This window comes from Garra rufa, chromosome 3 (genome assembly GCF_049309525.1).
Source record: "Garra rufa chromosome 3, GarRuf1.0, whole genome shotgun sequence".
Lineage (NCBI taxonomy): Eukaryota > Metazoa > Chordata > Actinopteri > Cypriniformes > Cyprinidae > Garra > Garra rufa.
The window spans coordinates 35,092,198-35,112,293 of NC_133363.1; the positions used below are offsets into that span (position 1 = coordinate 35,092,198).

The 20,096-nt window shown below is 39.7% G+C and overlaps 1 protein-coding gene across 1 annotated transcript; it reads right to left on the reverse strand.

Moving 5' to 3' along the window:
- Positions 1–843: 843 nt before the first annotated feature.
- On the reverse strand, positions 844–10,673 carry slc8b1 (solute carrier family 8 member B1). The gene is made up of 15 exons (XM_073837008.1): positions 10,220–10,673; positions 9,804–9,956; positions 9,494–9,546; positions 7,842–7,899; positions 7,261–7,366; positions 6,811–6,978; positions 6,573–6,686; positions 5,576–5,629; positions 4,439–4,572; positions 4,138–4,279; positions 3,762–3,883; positions 3,202–3,355; positions 2,023–2,103; positions 1,788–1,852; positions 844–1,239 (listed from the first exon to the last, which is right to left on the reverse strand). Exons 1-15 carry the CDS (start codon positions 10,382–10,384, stop codon positions 1,051–1,053), a joined length of 1,758 nt encoding a protein of 585 aa, XP_073693109.1. The 5' UTR covers positions 10,385–10,673; the 3' UTR covers positions 844–1,050.
- Between the last annotated feature and the right edge of the window lie 9,423 nt (positions 10,674–20,096).

Sequence of the window (20,096 nt, forward strand, 5' to 3'; positions counted from 1 at the left end):
GGTGTTTGAGATTTCATGCATACTTTTTCTTCGCCTACTGATTTTTGCCTACTAAATAGTATGGACGTATGCGATTTCGGATGCAGCCGTGGTTACAGTCCGGCCAGCAGGGGGTGAAATCCCCTTCCTCAATCATGAATTTGACCTAATTTATAGGGGTGGTAGCGCATTCTGCCGCCAGCATTGAGCCTGGCAGGATGTGCTACCCCTCTGTTAGATCAGATCAGCTTTCTTAAGGAATGCACAACAACTTCAACTGTTGCATGCAGTAGCCAGAGGCTGATTGCTTACTGAAAGTATGTGGATGGGAGACCCTTTGTGCATATATAGTTTGCTCCTGGAGGTGGTTTTAGTCCGGCCAGCAGGCAACGTTCATTCCCTGACATGTACTGTGTGGGTTCAAAATTTCCGACTGCAAAAAATTGTGATTTTTTTAATGAAGCCTTAAACTGGACCCTGTAAAAAGGAGCATCCTTTGGATCAGGCATTAACCTACCCTCCTGACCTGTATGGGTGCAAAATTGGAATGCGGAAAGAAGCAACTTTTTCATGAAGCCTTAAACCGACCCCTGTAAGCATCCTTCGGATGAGGCATTAAACTGGCCTCCTTACCTTATTTGGTCATTAATTCCTCACCTTAATTATGAATTAGTTACAACTGTCATTTCATTTTGTTTTAGAAGCCTCTTAAAATTACTGTAATAAAAGTATAGTACTAGTAATCAAAAAAGTTTCGGGAAAGTTACAGGAAAGTTTCTCATTTTTACAAGAAAGTCATTATTATAATGGTGGCAGACTGTTCTGCTTGAATTCATTTAACACAAAAGAAAAACAAAACACCACTGCATTTGCAAGTATCCTGTTTAATAAAGTAAAATTTTAATTATAATCTTATAATTCAAGATTTGTTTAAAAACAATTTAACTAGTGTACAGTGATTACTGGCTCTTGATCTTCAAAATATACAATTACAAAACAAAAACAACAAAAAAAAAAAAAAATATATATATATATATATTTGCACTTGTCTAGTTAGTGTTTCTGCTGATGTCAGAATTGTATAATTCTAAATTCAGTTAGCAGGGCAATGATAAGGAAAACAATGTAGAAGATCAGTAGAAAAATGCCATAGACTCGGTTCAGGTGAAAACACTGAACAGGAACCAGTATGAAGGAGAGGACGAGAGACAGACCCAGTGCTCCTGAGAGAACCCAGCACAGCATCCCTTCTGGTTCCAGCTGACCACACAACAGAACATACACAGCACACAGATTAGACTCCACTCATCTAAACTGGAATATTCAACTGACTGAAGCTTGCAACACATTCTCAAGTAAACATTTAAAAAAATGTACAGTATATAGCAGGGGTCACTAAAATCAGTGCTGGAGGGCTGGTGTCCTGCAGAGTTTAGCTCCAACTCAACACACTTGCCTGGAAGTTTCAAGTATCTACCTTTTTCTTAGTTATGAGGACACTGGTTTGTAGTGCAAACAGTTTTACTGTTTACTGCACACTGTTAATGCTGATAATGAATTAGAAGTCCATTATGGAAGTCACCCATAGGCTTACTTCCACACTTAAGAAAAAGGTGGATACCTAGTAAGACCTTGATAGCTTGTTCAGGTGTGTTTGATTAGGGTTGGAGCTAAACTCTACAGGACACCGGCCCTCCAAGTCCAAGACCAAGTTTGGTAAACCCCTGGTATATAGCATCAAGTTGTATATATGCTCTTTTCAAAGAAAGTTGAGACATTGTATATAATATATAGGGTGTGAGACATACCATCACAGCAGTTTGAGTCTGAAAGTATTGCAGCAGGCAGCCCAAACCCACACCAAACAGAATGTCTTAATGCAGTGTTAAAGGCATATGAACATCTCTATGTGGTTATGGTTTATGGTAATGTACCAGGATATTTACAATACTGTAAATAAATGGTATGCTTAAATCTGTTTATATATTTTTAAAGCACACACAAAAGAAGAAAAACTTTTTTAAAGCATATATTAAAAGATACTAAAGATAATGCCTCCGAAACAGGCAGAAATGGCCATCCGTGGATATCCCTGACGGGCTATAGTAATATCTGCGAAGAAATCTGTGAAAACACACAAATATTACACATGGTCTAAAACAGAACAGTGTATAATATCCCTCTGGTGTATGATTCTTTAAAATATTAAAAGCCATCTGGTGTTCAAAAACTAAAAAAGCTCTAATGCATTACATTAGTACTTAAAGGATTAGTTCACTTCCAGAATAAAAATTTCCTGATAATTTACTCACTGCAAGTCATTAAAAATGTTCATCTTCTTTCTTCAGTTGGAAAGAAAATGGGATTTTTGAGGAAAACATTCTAGGATTTTTCTCCATATAGTGGACTTCAATGGGGATCAACAGGTTGACAGTCCAAATTGCAGTTTTGATGCAGCTCTACACAATCCTAGCCAAAGATTAAGGGACTTATCTTTCTAAAAAAGTAATAATATAAATTTTAAGTCTTGCACTAGCTCGAACTTCACACATTAGTGAAATTAGTGACCCAGTGTTTACAAAGCAAATGTGCAAACAAAGTGAAACGCCCCTTACAAAATATGGTAAAACAATGATGTCAGACAATTTAGAAGGAGAAAATGAGATACCCTACATTTTTGAACTGAAGTACAGAGATAAAGAACTAACCGCACGTCTTTTTTCCAGCGTGATTATGTAATACGTGAAGACGCGCATGCACGTCGCATAGCTAGTGCAAGGCAAGCATTTGTGGTTAAAAACTATATACATTTTATTTTATTTATTTATTTATTTTTTTATTTTTTGCTAAATAAGAACCTTATTCCTCGGCTGGGATCGCGTAGAACCCTCTAAAGCTATAATGAAACACCACTGGCACCACTGAAGTCCAATATTTAGAGAAAAGTCCTTAAATGTTTTCCTTTCTTCAGTTGAAAAGAAATTGAGACATGAACATCTTGCATGACATGGGGTGAATAAATCATCAGGAATTTTTTATTCTGGAAGTGAACTAATCCTTATCCAGTGGCAACAAAAAAAAAAAAAAAAATACAATTTAGTAGTTGAATTTTTTTTTCCTTTCATTTCAAGTACTAGAATATTAGCTATGAGCAAAAATTAAAAAAATAATGGGAAGATAATGTGCTGTTTGTGTTTTTTAAGATTGTGAGTGAGTGTATACCTCCAATGCTGTTGCCCCAGGCTAACAAGGTGAGGCCCAGTACAGTGTTGCTGAGACTGAGAACAACCCCCAGCAGGTGCAGCACACTAACAATCTCAGAGGCCACAGTGCTGATCCACAGCGCACTGACCACAAAACCTAGCAGAGAATAGAGCTGCGAGCGGACAAACAAAGTGAAGAAAAAACAAAACAAAAAATAAAAATAATAAATTAACTGTTCCGCAAGGATGCACTGAATTGATTGAATTGATCACAAGAGACAGTAAAGGCATTTATAATGTCTACACAATTATTTCTATTTCAATTAAATTTGGTTCTTTTGAAAGTTCTACTCAAAAAAAATTCTTTAAAAAAAAAAGTAACTTTCTACAAAAAATATTAGGCAACAGTAATAATAATGGAGTAATGGCTGCTGACATCACAATAATACATTGAATTTTAAAATATATTAAAACAGAAAAACAGCTATTGGAGATTATAATATTTCACAATATGATTTTACTGTATTTAAGATCATCTAAAATTTAAAGAGACTTCTTTAGGAAACTGAAGATCCATACAAAGTGATATCTAGGAGGACGCTCATTTGTGGTAGTGAAGAACACTATGCCTGAGAGGAAGACTCCAATGCAGAGTATGAGCACCCACACTGGAAATTCTCCTCCAATGAGCATTAAGCCATCTTAATTGAAAGAGAAAGATAGTCTGTTTCAGTCACATGTATTTTACAGAACATAAAATGATTACACAATACCTGCATCAACAGCATTCATCTTTTCAAATACAAGAGGAATTTCAGTTCATCTGACAGATTGCAGCATGTTTATTAAAGCAACAAAACAATGTCAGAGATGACATAACTACTTTTTATGTGCAAGGGATTGCTGTTAAACAGGTTTGGTTTCATGGTTCAAATGATAATGCCAACTGACTTACACTTTCCTGACTGCAAGGTAAGCACACACACTAGAGGCCCAGTGATAATGTGCAAACAGTTCAGAGGGCGTTTCCAGTTATGATCCTCCTTATCTGTGTCCACCACAGGAACTGTCAACAATAAAAGCACTTCTACAGGCACCTAAGACAGTCAGACAGACCGACTTTTACACAGGCATTCATGTAAAGTTCAGAAAATTCACTAATTGGTCTATTTTAAACAACAGGTTACTTGAAGAATGAATACTCATTTATAACCAGGAAGTTATCATGCAAGTGAATTCATGCAAGAGTTTTCAACCTTGATCACTTTGAGAACTTTGGCACTCCAGTGCTGTCTCCTCCAGGTCCGGCTGTCCACTGGGTTAATAGCATTCAGGAAGATCTGAGCAGTGGATTGAGTGTAAGGCAGCAAAGGCTCATACTCTCCTTCATCTAAAACATACATTGATACAGATCAACACTTACAAATACCTACAGTGGTGGCCAAAATTATTAGAACACTAGTATTTTCACAAGCTAAAAAATGGTTTTAAGTTAGGCCTGTCACGATTATTAAATAACCATGTAATCACGATTATTTCATCTAACCGTGGTTAGAATGCACATAAAAATGTATGTCAAAGCCATAAAACAGACAATTAATCGCCATAATCGTCAATGCCCTAAACCAGACAATTAATCGTCATTTTTAAGTCGCTTATTTCTATTTTTTGCTTTGTTCATTTCGCCATTAATTGTAATAATCCAGTGAGATTTTTGTTTTTACAAGGAGTCTGACAACAGCCAGTGCTCCACACAGAGATCTGATCTCATCATCATCCACTCCGTCTGTCTGGAATGACATGAAGAAACAGAACAAACTGAGACAGACTAAATCCAGAAGAACTGTTTATTATTGTGTTATTTATGTTAATTAACTTCTATTAACTAAATTAAATCAACTTTTGGTGTGAGCATCCTTTGCGTTTAAAGCAGCTTTTGCCTTAGGTGCACTTGCACATAGTTTTTCAGGTAGCTTTAAATGTTTGGAAATGTAAACTGATATTTCCTTCTGACACACTACAGCAGAAGATAGAAATAACAGATTTTTTTAGCTGGTTAAAATACTAGGGTTCTAATTATTCTGGCCACCACTGTACATGTGAGAATTTAACGCAAACACAAGCCAGTAGTCTACACTGAGAAACTTCATTGAAAGGCAGTGAAGCACACAAACATAAAATATAACAACTTGGCACACAGCAATACAGTTACATCACATAGAACTTCCTTAAAGATGCACAACTCTCTCACTTTTACTGTTATCAATGCAGAGTGCAAAGTCCCATGATTATGAAAGTATGTGGTTTTGAAAACAAGCATACACACATAACCCATTAAAACTCCAGTGACTTACTTAGCCAACATAGATTTAAGTTAAGAGGAAGTGACCCACCGTGTGCTTGTATGCTGCCAGTGTCTCTATATGAATCAGACTGGAGAATCTCTTCTAAAAGTCAAAAACAGCAGTCATTAATCTCTGCCCAGTAATCAGACTAACAGTGCTGTTAGTCAAACAGCATTAGTTTTATTTCATAAACTTCAATAGCACTTTGTTTAAATAGAGAGAGCTTTGAGTTAGCATTTTTGTGAGCACTATATGTGAATGTGTGACAAAATGCCACTGTAACATAATTTCTTGAATATGTGGACATCAAAAATTGTAAACTCAAGGGTTTAAGCTTTTATTTTGATATTGTGATAAACAATTAGCATATTGAGAAAGATACTAATGTATTCTCCGGTGTTTGCGAAGGTTTATAAATGATTTCCTTACAAATCTCATAAAAAGGCGTTTCCAGATAAATGGCGTTACAATAAACCCAAACACACAACAATATGAGATGCCCCACACATTTAAATGATCAGTTTAAATGAAACAGTTTGTGCGGAGGAGCATTTACTGGAAAGACAGTGGCTCTGAGACATACATACGTAACCTACATGCATGTAAATAATTAAAGTGCATATATTAAACCTGCATCGCATATATTTATTTAATTGAATCATAGCGTTTGTCAATTTACAATAGCATTATGCTTTATTAAGACTTTTAAATGGGTTTAATATGTCATGCATGCTTTTTTTTAAATGGTCTAATAACAAGCCACTTCTGGTATTTTGTCGGTTACTTGATATGGGCAAAATGTAACAGAGGATTTTTTTAAATCGAGTACTCGAATTAAAATGGACAAATCGTGACAGCCCTATACACAAGCAAAACTCAGGCATCAAAGACAATAATTATGTGGGTTTACAAAATATTTAGACATGTTTACCATCAAAGAAAATATGTCACTCCATTCAGGAATTGTAATGTCGCAAAGATAGTAAAAAAGTGTGTAGTGTGTGATTTGTGAGTTCAGCACCAAGAAAGACCGCAGTCTCTTTACCTTGTTCTCTGCCTGAGGTAGGGGCCGATCTATTTAGTTGATGCTTCTGACGACTGTAAATATATGTACTAACAATCACAGTCACAACATATGCAATATACAGCCCCAGAAAACCTGTGGAGAACAGAAAATAATGATAAGAAGAATAAGATGATTTATCTCACAAATGAAAATGTGTGTATCCTTAAAGGATGAAAAGATGGTACAAACGTGATTAGGTGAATAACGGTTATCTTACCTATGGCTTCTCCAATGGAAATATGGCCTTTATATAGGATACTGAACGTCCAAAACACAGCCGCCATGTAGAAAATGACATCACGAAGGAATGGGCGGGAAGCCACAGTGAAAGGCTTAACCAGAGCAATGCTTCCAGCTACCACTGTTGTAACAAAGATTCCCGCCCCTAGGAAGAAAAAAAAGTTTTTTTTTTTTGTTTTTTTTTATATGATCAATGAATCTGTTCACAAGACTTAAAGGTAAAATGTGTAATTTCTGTGGCACCCAGTGGAGCTGATTCAAACATTCCCCCTATCTACTATTGTTCAGTTAAAACAAACAGTCCCAAGGTTATGGTCAAACCACTTGCATGATTCAAGCAACGGTTTACCTTAAAAACTCTAACACATGTCCTTGATGTGCATGTATGTGTGTAATAGAAGTTTGGTGAATGTTTAACATATCTCACCAAACAGTGCTCCAATGGCAAGACCAGCAGTCTGAGGGCGAGAAAAAGCAGCCATGGCACTGAACACATCTGGAGCCCCATTTCCAAGGGCCAGGAACGTTACTCCCTGATCCACCTCAGTCATGGAAAACAATGATGAAAAAACACATCCAACACAACATGGACCTTTTCCAGCAACCAAATTGCAAACTCATCACTAAAGATCACACTCAGTCACACATACAACACACCAACTCAGTCATGCATGTACTTTTGTGACACAAACACTTTAAAGACTCTTCTCACTCATGCACATAATCTTCAAGAACACAAACCGTGTTAGACTCCAAACAAACACTACAGAGAATAACAGTCTTGGTTTTTACCAGATCAGTCATTTGATATGTCTAGTTGTTTAGTATGTTGTGATATTCTCTTTACTCCTGTATTCATGCGTTTATCATTGCTGTGGTTGATAAGGACACAGAAGTTCACAGTGGGAGTAATCAACCTCATCAAGCTATGCAAAATGAGGACAAATTACAAAGATCAGCTGATGTGGACATAGCTGTTCTGTCACGTTTCAACCATTGAAAGGATACGGCCACATTATGAGTCAGTCTTAGTGTGGAAGAAATGGCTGAGAGATTTGGGCAGAAACTGCAAAAAAAAAATAAAAAATACATTATACAAATACATATCCATATGCATTTAAACTCAAATTTCTGTTCTTTATAGAACAAATTCATTCTAAATAAAATTTGCAACATAATGACGAGTTGACCCACCTTGACCCTTAAAAAGGAACTTTTTTAAAATAAAGAGACTCAATTCTAAATTTTCCACATAAATGAAAGACATTGTCTCTGTCACATGAGCAGATACAGAAGTGAAACCTAGGTCATGGCCAAAGACAGCTCTATTGATAGTGTTGTGAGATCACAAAGAAACATACATTCAAACCAAAATGTATTCAGACACCCTCCACATTTCTCACATTATCACAATTTATTCTCTGTAGTTTAGAAAATGGTAATAAAATATTACAAGAACCCATAGTTAAACTGTGTCAGAACAAATTCTTCTTGATAACGTGAGATAACTTTGATAGAAAGTTATGTAAGGGATTACAATCAACCAAAATGTCAGACAACTGTTAGTATGACAATATTTACACAACTATCAATACTTTGTTGACCAATTACCAAGCAATTGTCAAATAATGACAATAACGTGGTCAGATCAAAATGTCTGAATAATTTTTGGTCCCAAATATTTATCAATTTTACTGGTAGTCCACTGTATGAAGAATATTTGGACATATGTCACAGTTTACTTTATTTTGCTATTCTCCTGTACCCACTAGTAAAAAAAAAAAAAAAAAAATTATATATATATATCTGGTGTCCAAATAATTTTTGTTTGACCGTACATGTTTCTAAAATGCTCAAATTATTATTATATTTTTTTTTTTTATCAGTTACTAATATTACCTGCACAACAGTCCTAATGATCAATTTAACTGTGTAGTGCAAATGGAATACAATGGGAACCTACAAACACACCAAATCATACTCACTTTAAAAGTAAAGATTAAGGCCCGGTTTCACAGACAGGGCTTAGACTAAACCAGGATTAGCAGATAGTTCAATTAGAATATTTAAGTAATTTTTATAAACATGCTTAGAAAAAAACATTACTGGTGTGCATCTTGAGACAAAACAAAGACACCGATATATTTTAAGATCAGTCAGTGCAAGTTTCTTTCAGTTCAAACAGCTCAGACTTACATTTTAGTCTAGGACTAGTCTTAAGCCTTGTCTGTGAAACCGGGCCTATATGTTTTTACCGTTTAGATTACAACTAATTCAGTCAGACTCAGTTGTTACAATTTATTGATTATACAACAAGAATAGAGTTGATAATATGAGTAGACTGATGGATCATAAAAGAAGATATCTTGAAAAATGTCTCAGCATTTTGTTGTTGTTATCCATAAAATGAAAATCAATGATCACCAAAACTGTATGGTTATCAATTTTCTTCTTTTTTCTTCAATTTTTCTTTCTTTTGTATGTGTTAGGCACAAGAAAGTCAGTAATGCAGGTCTGAAACAACATGAGGTTGAGTAAATGATGACAGAATTTTTTCTTTTGGCATGAACTATGTCTTTAAGACAAAAGCAGAGCTGACCACCAAATAGCATGGTAAGCTGATTAATAACCCTCATAATTCTCTCAAATACACCACTTACAAGTCTGATGCAATCAACCCAAGAACAAGGAACAGAACAAACAGCCAGAGGACCTGACAAAAGACAGAAGGAAAGAGAAAACGTGAGAATGACTTTAACAACACACAAAACCAAAGAGTTAAAAAAATGTGCAACCAATATAAACTCACACTACACAGCCTGGATAATCCATTACTTCTAGTTTTAGTTGGATATGCAAACAGAATTGTTTGGCGCTTCACAAATACCCTTACACATCTCAATTTTCTGATATTCAAACAGTTTAAAAAGTAAACAATGACTTCAGTGATTAAGCCAAATGTGTCCTTACATAGAGTGTGATGGCTAGGGGCAGCAGATTAGGTGGGAACAGGCAAAAGGTGACCAAAGGGTATTTAATGAAGCCTTCATCTGAAGTACAGTCCGATGTATTCTTCACAAACTCACATCTCTGACTGGCAGAGAGGTTCATCACCACATCACACTGCAACAGATCAACAAATGCAGCTATGCAGGATTAATTGCCAATAGTCAATAGACAGACAGCACAACATAAATTTTATTTATGGCAAGGAAAAAGAGAGCAAAATGTATCTGTCACATTAATGACACATTATTGTGCACAGAGTGACATGAGTGTAGTGGTTTGATTTGAGTCATACGTGACCACGACTGACAGGTAATATAAACCAAAACAGCGTCTTTTTTTACGTATCATATATTTCAGAGAGGTTTTATCCAGCTCACCTCGTCTCCATTGCGGTTCGGTGTATTTTCTGAAGGTCTGTCTAAACGCCAGACATTCCTGTGAGGTACGAGGTGTGTGTTTGAGTCGTAAACAGATTGCTGGCAGATGACACGATCCCATTGCAGAGCAACGGTGCAAAACAACATTAAGACAAGAGCACGCATTTGTAGGCTGATGATACTGCTTCAACATTGCTTTCAATGTTCAACACTTGTAGTTGAATCGCGGTAGATCGACAGCGGCAACTTTCGAGGTTCCGTTGCGCTCTTTTCCCACGGTGTGATAAACTCCATGTATTTAGACGCTGTCAATCACAGTCTGTGGTTTGATCTTAAAATAACGTGGAATGACAGATTCCGTCACACGACAGAGTCTACTAAATAGGAAGTGTGCCTGTCAGCTCACTCCAATACTTCCTATACAAACAGCATGACGAGATTTCTTATCCGCCCTCTCTCCCTCTCTCTGTCCTGAGGTTAAAGAGACATTTCACTCTTTTCAACTTAAAGGGATAGTTCACCCAAAGTAGAACATTCCTACATACTCACTCTCATGTCGTTTTAAAACCAAAGTTAAAACCAAAGCGGTGTTTTTTGTTTGTTTTTTAGTTTTCTTGCAAAACTGTTGCATTCTTCTTAAAGGTCCCATATTGTCAAAATCGAAATTTCCTGGCTTTTTTCATGATAACTGAGGTCTAGGGGCTATGTAACTACCATATGAGTTTCAAAACAGTCAATCCACAGTAAACTGCACACAGCCTGCTTAAAGTAGCTGTTCATTTTCACGAGCCGCTGTGACTTCCGTAACGATGTGACGTCTGATCTACTCAGTCACCGCCTTCAGTCACCACCCCGAGCACCAATCACGTCCCACCAAGCGTGCCATAGGTGTCCTGAAAAGTGAAGCCAAAAGTTTTCGATCGCCCCCCGGTGGCTGGCTGCAGTATAGGTCATAAACCCCGCCCTCTCCATGTAATCTAATGGGACGTGAGCCAAACTAAATAATCGAATTACACGAATTAATTTTTTTCCAAAGGTGATTTCCATCGTGTGAGGTAGTTTTTATAATGCTGATTCATGCTCAGGTGTTCGTTTTTCTAATAAGTTTGCTTTTAAGTAGTTATTTGATGCTATAAAAACGGGGTGTGGTGTCATGATTGTGATCGTGCGATTGGGTCTGCGGGAGTTTGGGCGGGACTTTGACACCGCGGCTCCGCCTCACGACACTACTGCGCATGCTCTGGCTCCAAACGAACCTCTACTGCGCATGCTCTGGCTCCAAATGACGTAACTTCCCCCAAGATGGTAGCGGCCATATTGAGCTGTTTTGGCTTCACTTTTCTATAGTGGAAAGAAGCGGAAACGCGTTGTCCATCTTTTTTACAGTCTATGCGTCCCACCCTCCTTTTGTCAAACCCAGACAACATCACGTCCAAAACATTGCTAAGCAACAACAACACGGAAACTAATCTAGAAAACCCTGTTCAGTCTATAGATGTCGAAACTACATCATTGCACAATATAAGAGACCACTGGCACGTCAACTTCAGCCTCTTTCACACAGCCATTCCGGTAAATACACGGATAATGTTTCCCATGATTTGTTCCGGAATTGTTTAATTTGGTTCATTCACAGTTGTTTTCCGGAATCTGTGCGTGCTTTACACACAACCCATAAAGACATGTTACCTTTGGATGTGAGATGTAATGCGACGCTTACGTTTCACTAAACTGAAACTAACCTGAACAAACTGTGCTTCAGCGCTGATAGTGCGGAGCTGGCTCTGCCCGATCGCCGCTTCATTCCACTTTGCACGTATTTTTTTGTCGTGAAGAGTCGCAGGGTAACGTGCATCATTACTACAACACTGCCTTTATGGTTCTGGCTTTTGTTCACACAGCGCTCCTTCCTGTAATTTTCCAGAATCAGCGCGCATTGTGAAAGGGGCTTTACTAAAGCAACAGTTATGTAGCTTAATGCATTCGGTGTTTGAAAAAGAAAAAACATTAATGATCATTCTGAAATATCCTGTTGAGTATCAGCAGGCGAGGCTCTCTCTATGGCTCTGGGTTCGGCCAGAGCCATACAGAGAGAGAGTTGCGACAACGGAAGTCCAAAACGCTCGATAGTCACGTGATACACGCAGCCCTCAAATAGTTCCAGGAAGTTCATAGCGGGCCATTGGAATACATTGAGTTAGAGGGACAGAACAGCAATTTTTGGTATTTAGTTGACAAAAAATGATTTATTGACATTATTTATAAAATAATGTATACATGTATACGTAGTATATATATATGTAGTTGTAATAGTGTTGGTTTTAAAAGATAAAAACCGCTAATATTTGAGGATTGATGTGGTTAGCGATCCGTACCTGCCTTGTTAACATATTTAGGGCTGAAGTTACCATGGTAAAAGTCCGTGTTTGCTATATAAACAACATCGTGGTCTTTTACCAAGTAATTCAGCCTTTATATATAACGTTAAATACAATTATTTCTATATGTGCGTGTGTTCTTACAGCTTGTATGTTAATCAAGTGCAATCACATCTCAATGTTTATTGTCGTTTTACTAATCTCATTGTAAGTGTTAAGTTTGTTGTCTTTTTTAAATTAATTCCAAATAAGTAAAGATATTTTAAGATTAAGTGAAAATGAATCTTGATTAAGGTTTTTGATTCTTGTGCACCCCTCAATTATTAATATCTAAAAATGTATTTGTAGTATATTCAAATTGAAAAAAAAAAAACATTTTTACACATTAAATCATATATTTTATGTATGTTGAGTTTTGTTATGCACATATTTACAGAAATCAATTTAGACATTTATAATAAATTATAAACCAAGTTGTCCTTGAACAGTCTCCATTACAGTGGGAGTGCACCAGTTACATAAAGCAGAGTGAATGTATGGTTACTCTACTGATCTGGTGAGGAGAAAAAAAAATATGCATCAAGTTTTGTTCAATTTACATTTATTTGTATGGCACTTTTTAGTATACACATTGTTTCTAGCAGCTTTACAAATAAGAGCTCTGTTAACAGGCGTATCTGTTTTACTGTAATGTCCATATTGCAGAAATGTTCTGAAATTAAACTATACAAATCATGCAGTCAAGTAACGTCACGTAATCAGAAACAATGAACAGATTAAAGTATGATGTGATCATGTTGATTACAGTGCAAGGGCAATTTATCAGTTTTGTATGTTTATTTAGAGTCTGCTTTATCTGAAGTCCTCTCAAGTGTTGGCGTCATCTGTTCACAGGTGCTGGTCATCTGAAGTTTTCATAAAAAACTGGATATAGTCAGCAGGAGCAATCTATAGATTACATTGACAAAATGTTATGTAATCATACTTAGGAGCTGGCACTGTTTTACTTCAGGTGGTTCTTGTTCTGAAAGCAGGATAGAGAAGGAGAATAACAGGAGAAATGGTTTTGTGATGCTTCATCACAATTCAGTCCTGTGGCATCACTGATCCTTCACACAGTAGTTCTATAGTAGCTAAGACGTTTAAGTGTAAAAACAGTAATAACATACAGGTTTACAGTGATTACTGCTATAATACAGCAGTGGTATATATATATATATAGCCTATCATGATTCTGAAACGAAAATAGCTCGCCTATTTTAAAAATTTCATTCTCACTTAGGTCAATCAGCATTCATTGCAATAAATTCAGAACTATTAAGTAGCTCCCATCAGCAAAAATCCTGTTTACAAGCCTTAATTACACAATGATGGATGAAACTGCACGGACATAATGCATAACATCCCGTAAGTCTACTAATTAAGTGAGAAATAATGTAATAATAATCTGTTTTAATGCACAAGTTAAATTGATTAGCTGTGCTGATAGTATACAGTTTTGTTCTATAAATGTCTTACCGTTTAAAAGTTGATCACAGCGGTCTCTTCTGCTGCATCTCTACGGCGCTGATATTATTAGCGCGAACTTCCGGGAACTATTGAGCGTCTCCACGATCCGCCATTGCTGTAAAAAAATGGTCCATTGGCGTCAACGGAGTTGTCGCAACTCTCTCTCTGTATGGCTCTGGGTTCGGCTACACCGATACATGACCGTAGTTACTTGTGATTGGCCTGGCTGTGCGTCACTCAGAAAACAACAGGCCAATCAGAAGAGAGGCTCATGAATATTAATTAGATGGGCCAAAATCACCTGTTTTTGACAGAGTGTCATGATCTGGGCTGTGGGGTTTCCCTCAGCCACCTGAGGTCGCTGTTTTCCCTTCCCTGCACTGCACTCTGATTCATCACGTCTGTTTTGTCATTAACACTGATTCACACACAGCTGTTCACTATCTGGACTCTGTATAAGAACACTCACTCTTCATTCCGTTTTCAGGTCTGCATTGTCTTGTCTCTAGTTATGTGTATTTTATGTTCTTGGAAATCCCTGGCCTTTGAATTCTTGATTTTGTTTTGTAGTGTTTCAGTTTGTGCCGTGTTGGCCTTTTGGTTTATGTTTATTTTGTTTGTTTAATTAAAACCCTTACCCTGCATTTAGACCCAGATCTCCTTACTCCAACGTGACAGAATGCAGACCTCACTGATGGGTCCAGCGGGGAGATTTTTTTTTGAGGAGGTGGCGTCCACCTGTCTGGGGGCAGTGACCACCAGCTCTGTTCCCGACACGGCGGGGATGTCGTTTGAGGCGGCGTCGGCCAAGAGATTTGAATTCATCTACGCCTGCTTGGCGGCGATGGACATCCGCAGTCCTGACGCGGCGGTGACCGCTCTCGCTGTTCCTGACGCGGCGGTGACCGCTCTCGCTGTTCCTGACGCGGCGGTGACCGCTCTCGCTGTTCCGGACGCGGCGCTGACCGCTCTCTCTGTTCCGGACGCGGCGGTGACCGCTCTCTCTGTTCCGGACGCGACGGTGACCGTGCCCTCTGTTCCGGACGCGGCAGTGACCGCTCTCTCTGTTCCGGACGCGGCGGTGACCGTTATCTCTGTTCCGGACGCGGCGGTGACCGCTCTCTCTGTTCCGGACGCGGCGGTGACCGCGCTCTCTTTTCCGGACGCGGCGGTGACCGTTCTCTCTGTTCCTGACGCGGCGGTGACCGCTCTCTCTGTTCCGGACACGACGCTGACCGCTCTCCCTGTTCCGGACGCGGCGCTGACCGCTCTCCCTGTTCCGGACGCGGCGGTGACCGCTCTCTCTGTTCCGGACGCGGCGGTGACCGCGCTCTCTGTTCCGGACGCGGCGGTGACCGCTGTCTCTGTTCCGGACGCGGCGGTGACCGCTGTCTCTGTTCCGGACGCGGCGGTGACCGCTGTCTCTGTTCCGGACGCGGCGGTGACCGCTGTCTCTGTTCCGGACGCGGCGGTGACCGCGCTCTCTGTTCCGGACGCGGCGGTGACCGCTGTCTCTGTTCCGGACGCGGCGGTGACCGCTGTCTCTGTTCCGGACGCGGCGGTGACCGCTGTCTCTGTTCCGGACGCGGCGGTGACCGCTGTCTCTGTTCCGGACGCGGCGGTGACCGCTGTCTCTGTTCCGGACGCGGCGGTGACCGCTCTCTCTTTTCCGGACGCGGCGGTGACCGTGCCCTCTGTTCCGGACGCGGCGGTGACCGCTCTCTCTGTTCCGGACGCGGCGGTGACCGCTGTCTCTGTTCCGGACGCGGCGGTGACCGCTGTCTCTGTTCCGGACGCGGCGGTGACCGCTGTCTCTGTTCCGGACGCGGCGGTGACCGCTGTCTCTGTTCCGGACGCGGCGGTGACCGCTCTCTCTTTTCCGGACGCGGCGGTGACCGTGCCCTCTGTTCCGGACGCGGCGGTGACCGCTCTCTCTGTTCCGGACGCGGCGGTGACCGCTCTCTCTGTTCCGGACGCGGCGGTGACCGCTGTCTCTGTTCCGGACGCGGCGGTGACCGCTCTCCCTGTTCCGGACGCGGCGGTGACCGCTCTCTCTGTTCCGGACGCGGCGGTGACCGCTCTCTCTGTTCCTGACGCGCCGGTGACCGCGCTCTCTGTTCCTGTTCCCCTGGCTGCAGGGCCAGCTCGCATTCCTCTGGCTGCGGGGCCCGCGGACGTTCCACTGGCGGCGAGGTCAGCTCACGTTCCTCTGGCGGCAGTGTCCACCTACGTTCCTCCGCTGCACGGGCCTGGCCCGCCATCCCTCCCCCTGAGACACCTTCCACCGTTCCTCCTCCCTCCAGATTTTTTGTTTTTGTTTTGGGAACGTCTGGAAGCCGTTCCCTTGAGAGGGGGTAATGTCATGATCTGGGCTGTGGGGTTTCCCTCAGCCACCTGAGGTCGCTGTTTTCCCTTCCCTGCACTGCACTCTGATTCATCACGTCTGTTTTGTCATTAACACTGATTCACACACAGCTGTTCACTATCTGGACTCTGTATAAGAACACTCACTCTTCATTCCGTTTTCAGGTCTGCATTGTCTTGTCTCTAGTTATGTGTATTTTATGTTCTTGGAAATCCCTGGCCTTTGAATTCTTGATTTTGTTTTGTAGTGTTTCAGTTTGTGCCGTGTTGGCCTTTTGGTTTATGTTTATTTTGTTTAATTAAAAACCCTCTTCTGCACTTGGACCCAGACCTCATCATCTTTTACCGTGACACAGAGCTCCTAAAAAAGGAGCTGTAAAAATATATTGAGATGGATTTTGGCACTTATACCGCAAATATATATTCTTAAGGACATCAACAACTAAAATAAACCTCCAGAAATGTGTACAATATGGGACCTTTAACCGAGAAGTTTACGTTTACTGACCAAAAGAGGGAAGCACATCATCGTTAATTCAGTGGTAAGAAACGAATGTAATGTTATCATAGTTTAAGGCCCCAATCACACCGAACGCGTTTTTGCAGTTGGAGGCGCCTCTTTTGAATGGTTTTCTGTTGGCAGTGAGCGTTCTGTGCGCTGCTTATGCGCCCCAGGCGCCTCGCATTTTCGCCGCCTGCTGCGCCTTGCGTTTTTGCAGGATCGCTCTGAGCGCCTGGGCCCAGTTTTTCAAAAGTAATCCACTAGGATTTTGGATAACGGATTGGATCAAATCTTGAAAATGGGTTTTTCAAAAGAAAAAATGGATTACATAATCGGATTAGATCATGTAATCCAATCTTGGTTTTGATCCGGATCAAACCTTTAGTTTGGGTTTTTCAGAACTTTTTTGTAGGATTTGGATCACTTTGATCCAAAAAATCTGGATTAAACTGATCCCATCAGAAGGGTGGATTCAGCATGGATTTCATGCCCAAAATGTAATGAAAACTTTAAAAATGTATCAAATAATACTATATTTGGATCATGCAGTATCTTACAAGATATCCTATTTATTCATAAGGTTTTAATTTTATTTGTTCATCCGTCAGGCTACAGTGATTAGGTAGGCTTTAATGTATTCAGCCTTTCAGTATAGGCCTACAGCAAAGTAGAAAGAGTTTGGCCTCATAAAATAATCCCCCAAACAGCTGTCAAAATTGAACAAAAACAATAAATTTTATTCTGTCACTAATTGATATATATTTTCATCACAATCGAAAATATTTTTTGTTTTTAGAATATTTATTAGTGATGCATGCAATGATTACTAACCAAAAATATGCAAAGAATGGCAATCACTGATTTTTGAAATTATTATTTGACATTAAGTCTTTTTTTTTTATTCAATACATCTATATTTGAAACTTATAAATATCCTCACTGTACAGTGTTTGTGTTGTAGGTCTCAGATGAGCGGACTGCTGGAAGAGGATGGGGTGTTTTTTTTTTTTATTGTTTTTAGTTTTTTTTTTTAAATGTGTGTGTTTTCATTTCAAATAAAAATAAACTTATTTGACCCCACACTGGCTATTTTACTTGTTGCTCTTTACATATCTATAGTTCTACATTGTGATTTCCTATCCTGTTTGAGCACTTGTTATCCAGATTTGCTGATCCTGAAAAGTTCCTATCCGGATCAGATTGATCCAATCCGATGTTGCTTTGAAAAACTGGCTCAAAAGTAAGATGGATTACGTGATCACGGATCGCAAAAACAAGGATTACTAAATCCGGATCAATTTTATCCGGATTAAACCTTTTGAAAAACCGGGCCCTGAAGTTGAAAAAAAAAATCAACTCTGAGCGTTCTTTTCCATTGTCCAATCGAATGAATGGAGAGGCGTGCCTTCTGTTGTAGTGACGAAAGTTTACCGTTGCTTAAAAAGTCCGGAGACTGCAAGAAATGGAGGAGAAACCTTTGGTGTCTGTCGTGGGTAACCCGGAGCTGTATTTGTTAGGGTTTCTGCTAATATGACAGTTTACTTAACAGCAAAATACTAAGATTTTAGAGCGCTCACGCTATAATCCTTTGATTTGACTGACAGGACAGCTGTTTTGGTCGTTGCTTAGCAACATGAAAAAACCGCAGCACACTGCTCTTTTATTAAAAGTCACCAAAAAAGGCAGTGCTGTGCGCCTGGCATTTTTAAGAACTAAAAGACGCGTTCGGTGTGATCGGGGCCTTAGTCAAATAAAGGTTATTCGTTTTTAATGTCTGTAAAAATAAAATACACATTTTTAAAATCGAATATTTTGTTGAAGTCATGTTATTTGGTGCTTTAATAAACATAAAATCTGGGTTATTATATGGTTTGGTACTTCTACATCTTAGTATAGTATACGATAATTCAGTCTCATTTAATGCACCTTATGATGGTTAAATGTGTTCTGATTATCTGTAATGATTAATCAATAGTTTAAAACAAGACACGGCGTGTAGTAGTGATTATTGAGGTCCACATCCGTCTGCCCTTCGCTTACTCCGGAAAATGGACAGAACTAGTGCTGACGTACAGAAGCGTTATCGGAGTGAAGAGGTTAGGAGAACGTTCTGGGAACCTTCTAGGAACATAAATAGAACGCTCCTTACTGGTTAGCCAGTAAAGTTTTCTTTACGTAAATAGAACGTTCCCCTAACCTTCCGGGAACGTTCTCAGAACGTCAGGGGAACGTTCCCGGAACATTCTCTTTAGGTTAGGGGAACATTCCGGGAACGTTCCCGCAAACGTTCTGGGAACCAAAAGCTAATGTTCCCAGAAGGTTCTGGGAACCAAAGATTGTTAGCTGGGTAGCTGGTTTATGCTGGTCCTTTGCTGTTTCATGCTGGTCCAGCTGGTCATGTGCTGCTCAAGGACCAGCATAACCAGCAAAGGACCAGTTTAAACCAGCATCAAAACCTACCTAACCAGCACACGCAGTTTTTTTCAACAGGGATAGTTCACCCAAAAAATTAAAATTCTCTCATTACTCATACCCTCATGTCGTTCCAAACCAGACCTTCGTTTATCTTCGGAAAACAAATGAAGATATTTTTTTTATGAAATCCGAGAGCTCTCTGGCCCTCCATAGACGACAAGAGTCCTACCACGGTCACAGAAACGTAGTCGTTAAAATAGTCCATGTAACATCAGAGGTTCAATCTTACTTTTATAAAGCTACGAGAATACTTTTTGTGCGCAAAGAAAACAAAAGTAACTTTATTCAATGATTTCTTCTTTCTTCACAGTTCGGTACTCTCCCCGGTAGGTTTTGATGCTGGTTTAAGTTGGTCCTTTGCTGGTTAAAGCTAAGGACCAGCTTAAACCAACATCAAAACATACCCAGCATCCCAGCATCAAAACTACCCAGCATATGCTGTTTTTTCACCAGGGATTCCTTTATGTCGAGGGGTTAATAAATTTGATTGAACTGGTTGAATCGCTTCACAAAATTAGTCATAATTAAACAATAAACGATAAGTAAATGTTTATTCCTGTAGCTGTACTGATAACAACAGTGTGTATGCTTGTGAGTGTAAATGTAGTAATTGCTCCAGACCATCAGGTGGCAGTGTCGCATCAGCGCT

What these genes read in the sequence shown, in the direction of transcription:
- slc8b1 (XM_073837008.1), bottom strand. Translation starts at nt 10,384, where the DNA reads ATGCGTGCTCTTGTCTTAATGTTGTTTTGCACCGTTGCTCTGCAATGG. An exon ending in CGAACCGCAATGGAGACGAG is followed by an intron (nt 9,957 to 10,219) that starts GTGAGCTGGATA and finishes GATCTGTTGCAG; the next exon opens with TGTGATGTGGTGATGAACCT. An exon ending in AGACTCAAACTGCTGTGATG is followed by an intron (nt 1,240 to 1,787) that starts GTATGTCTCACA and finishes TTGTGTGGTCAG; the next exon opens with CTGGAACCAGAAGGGATGCT.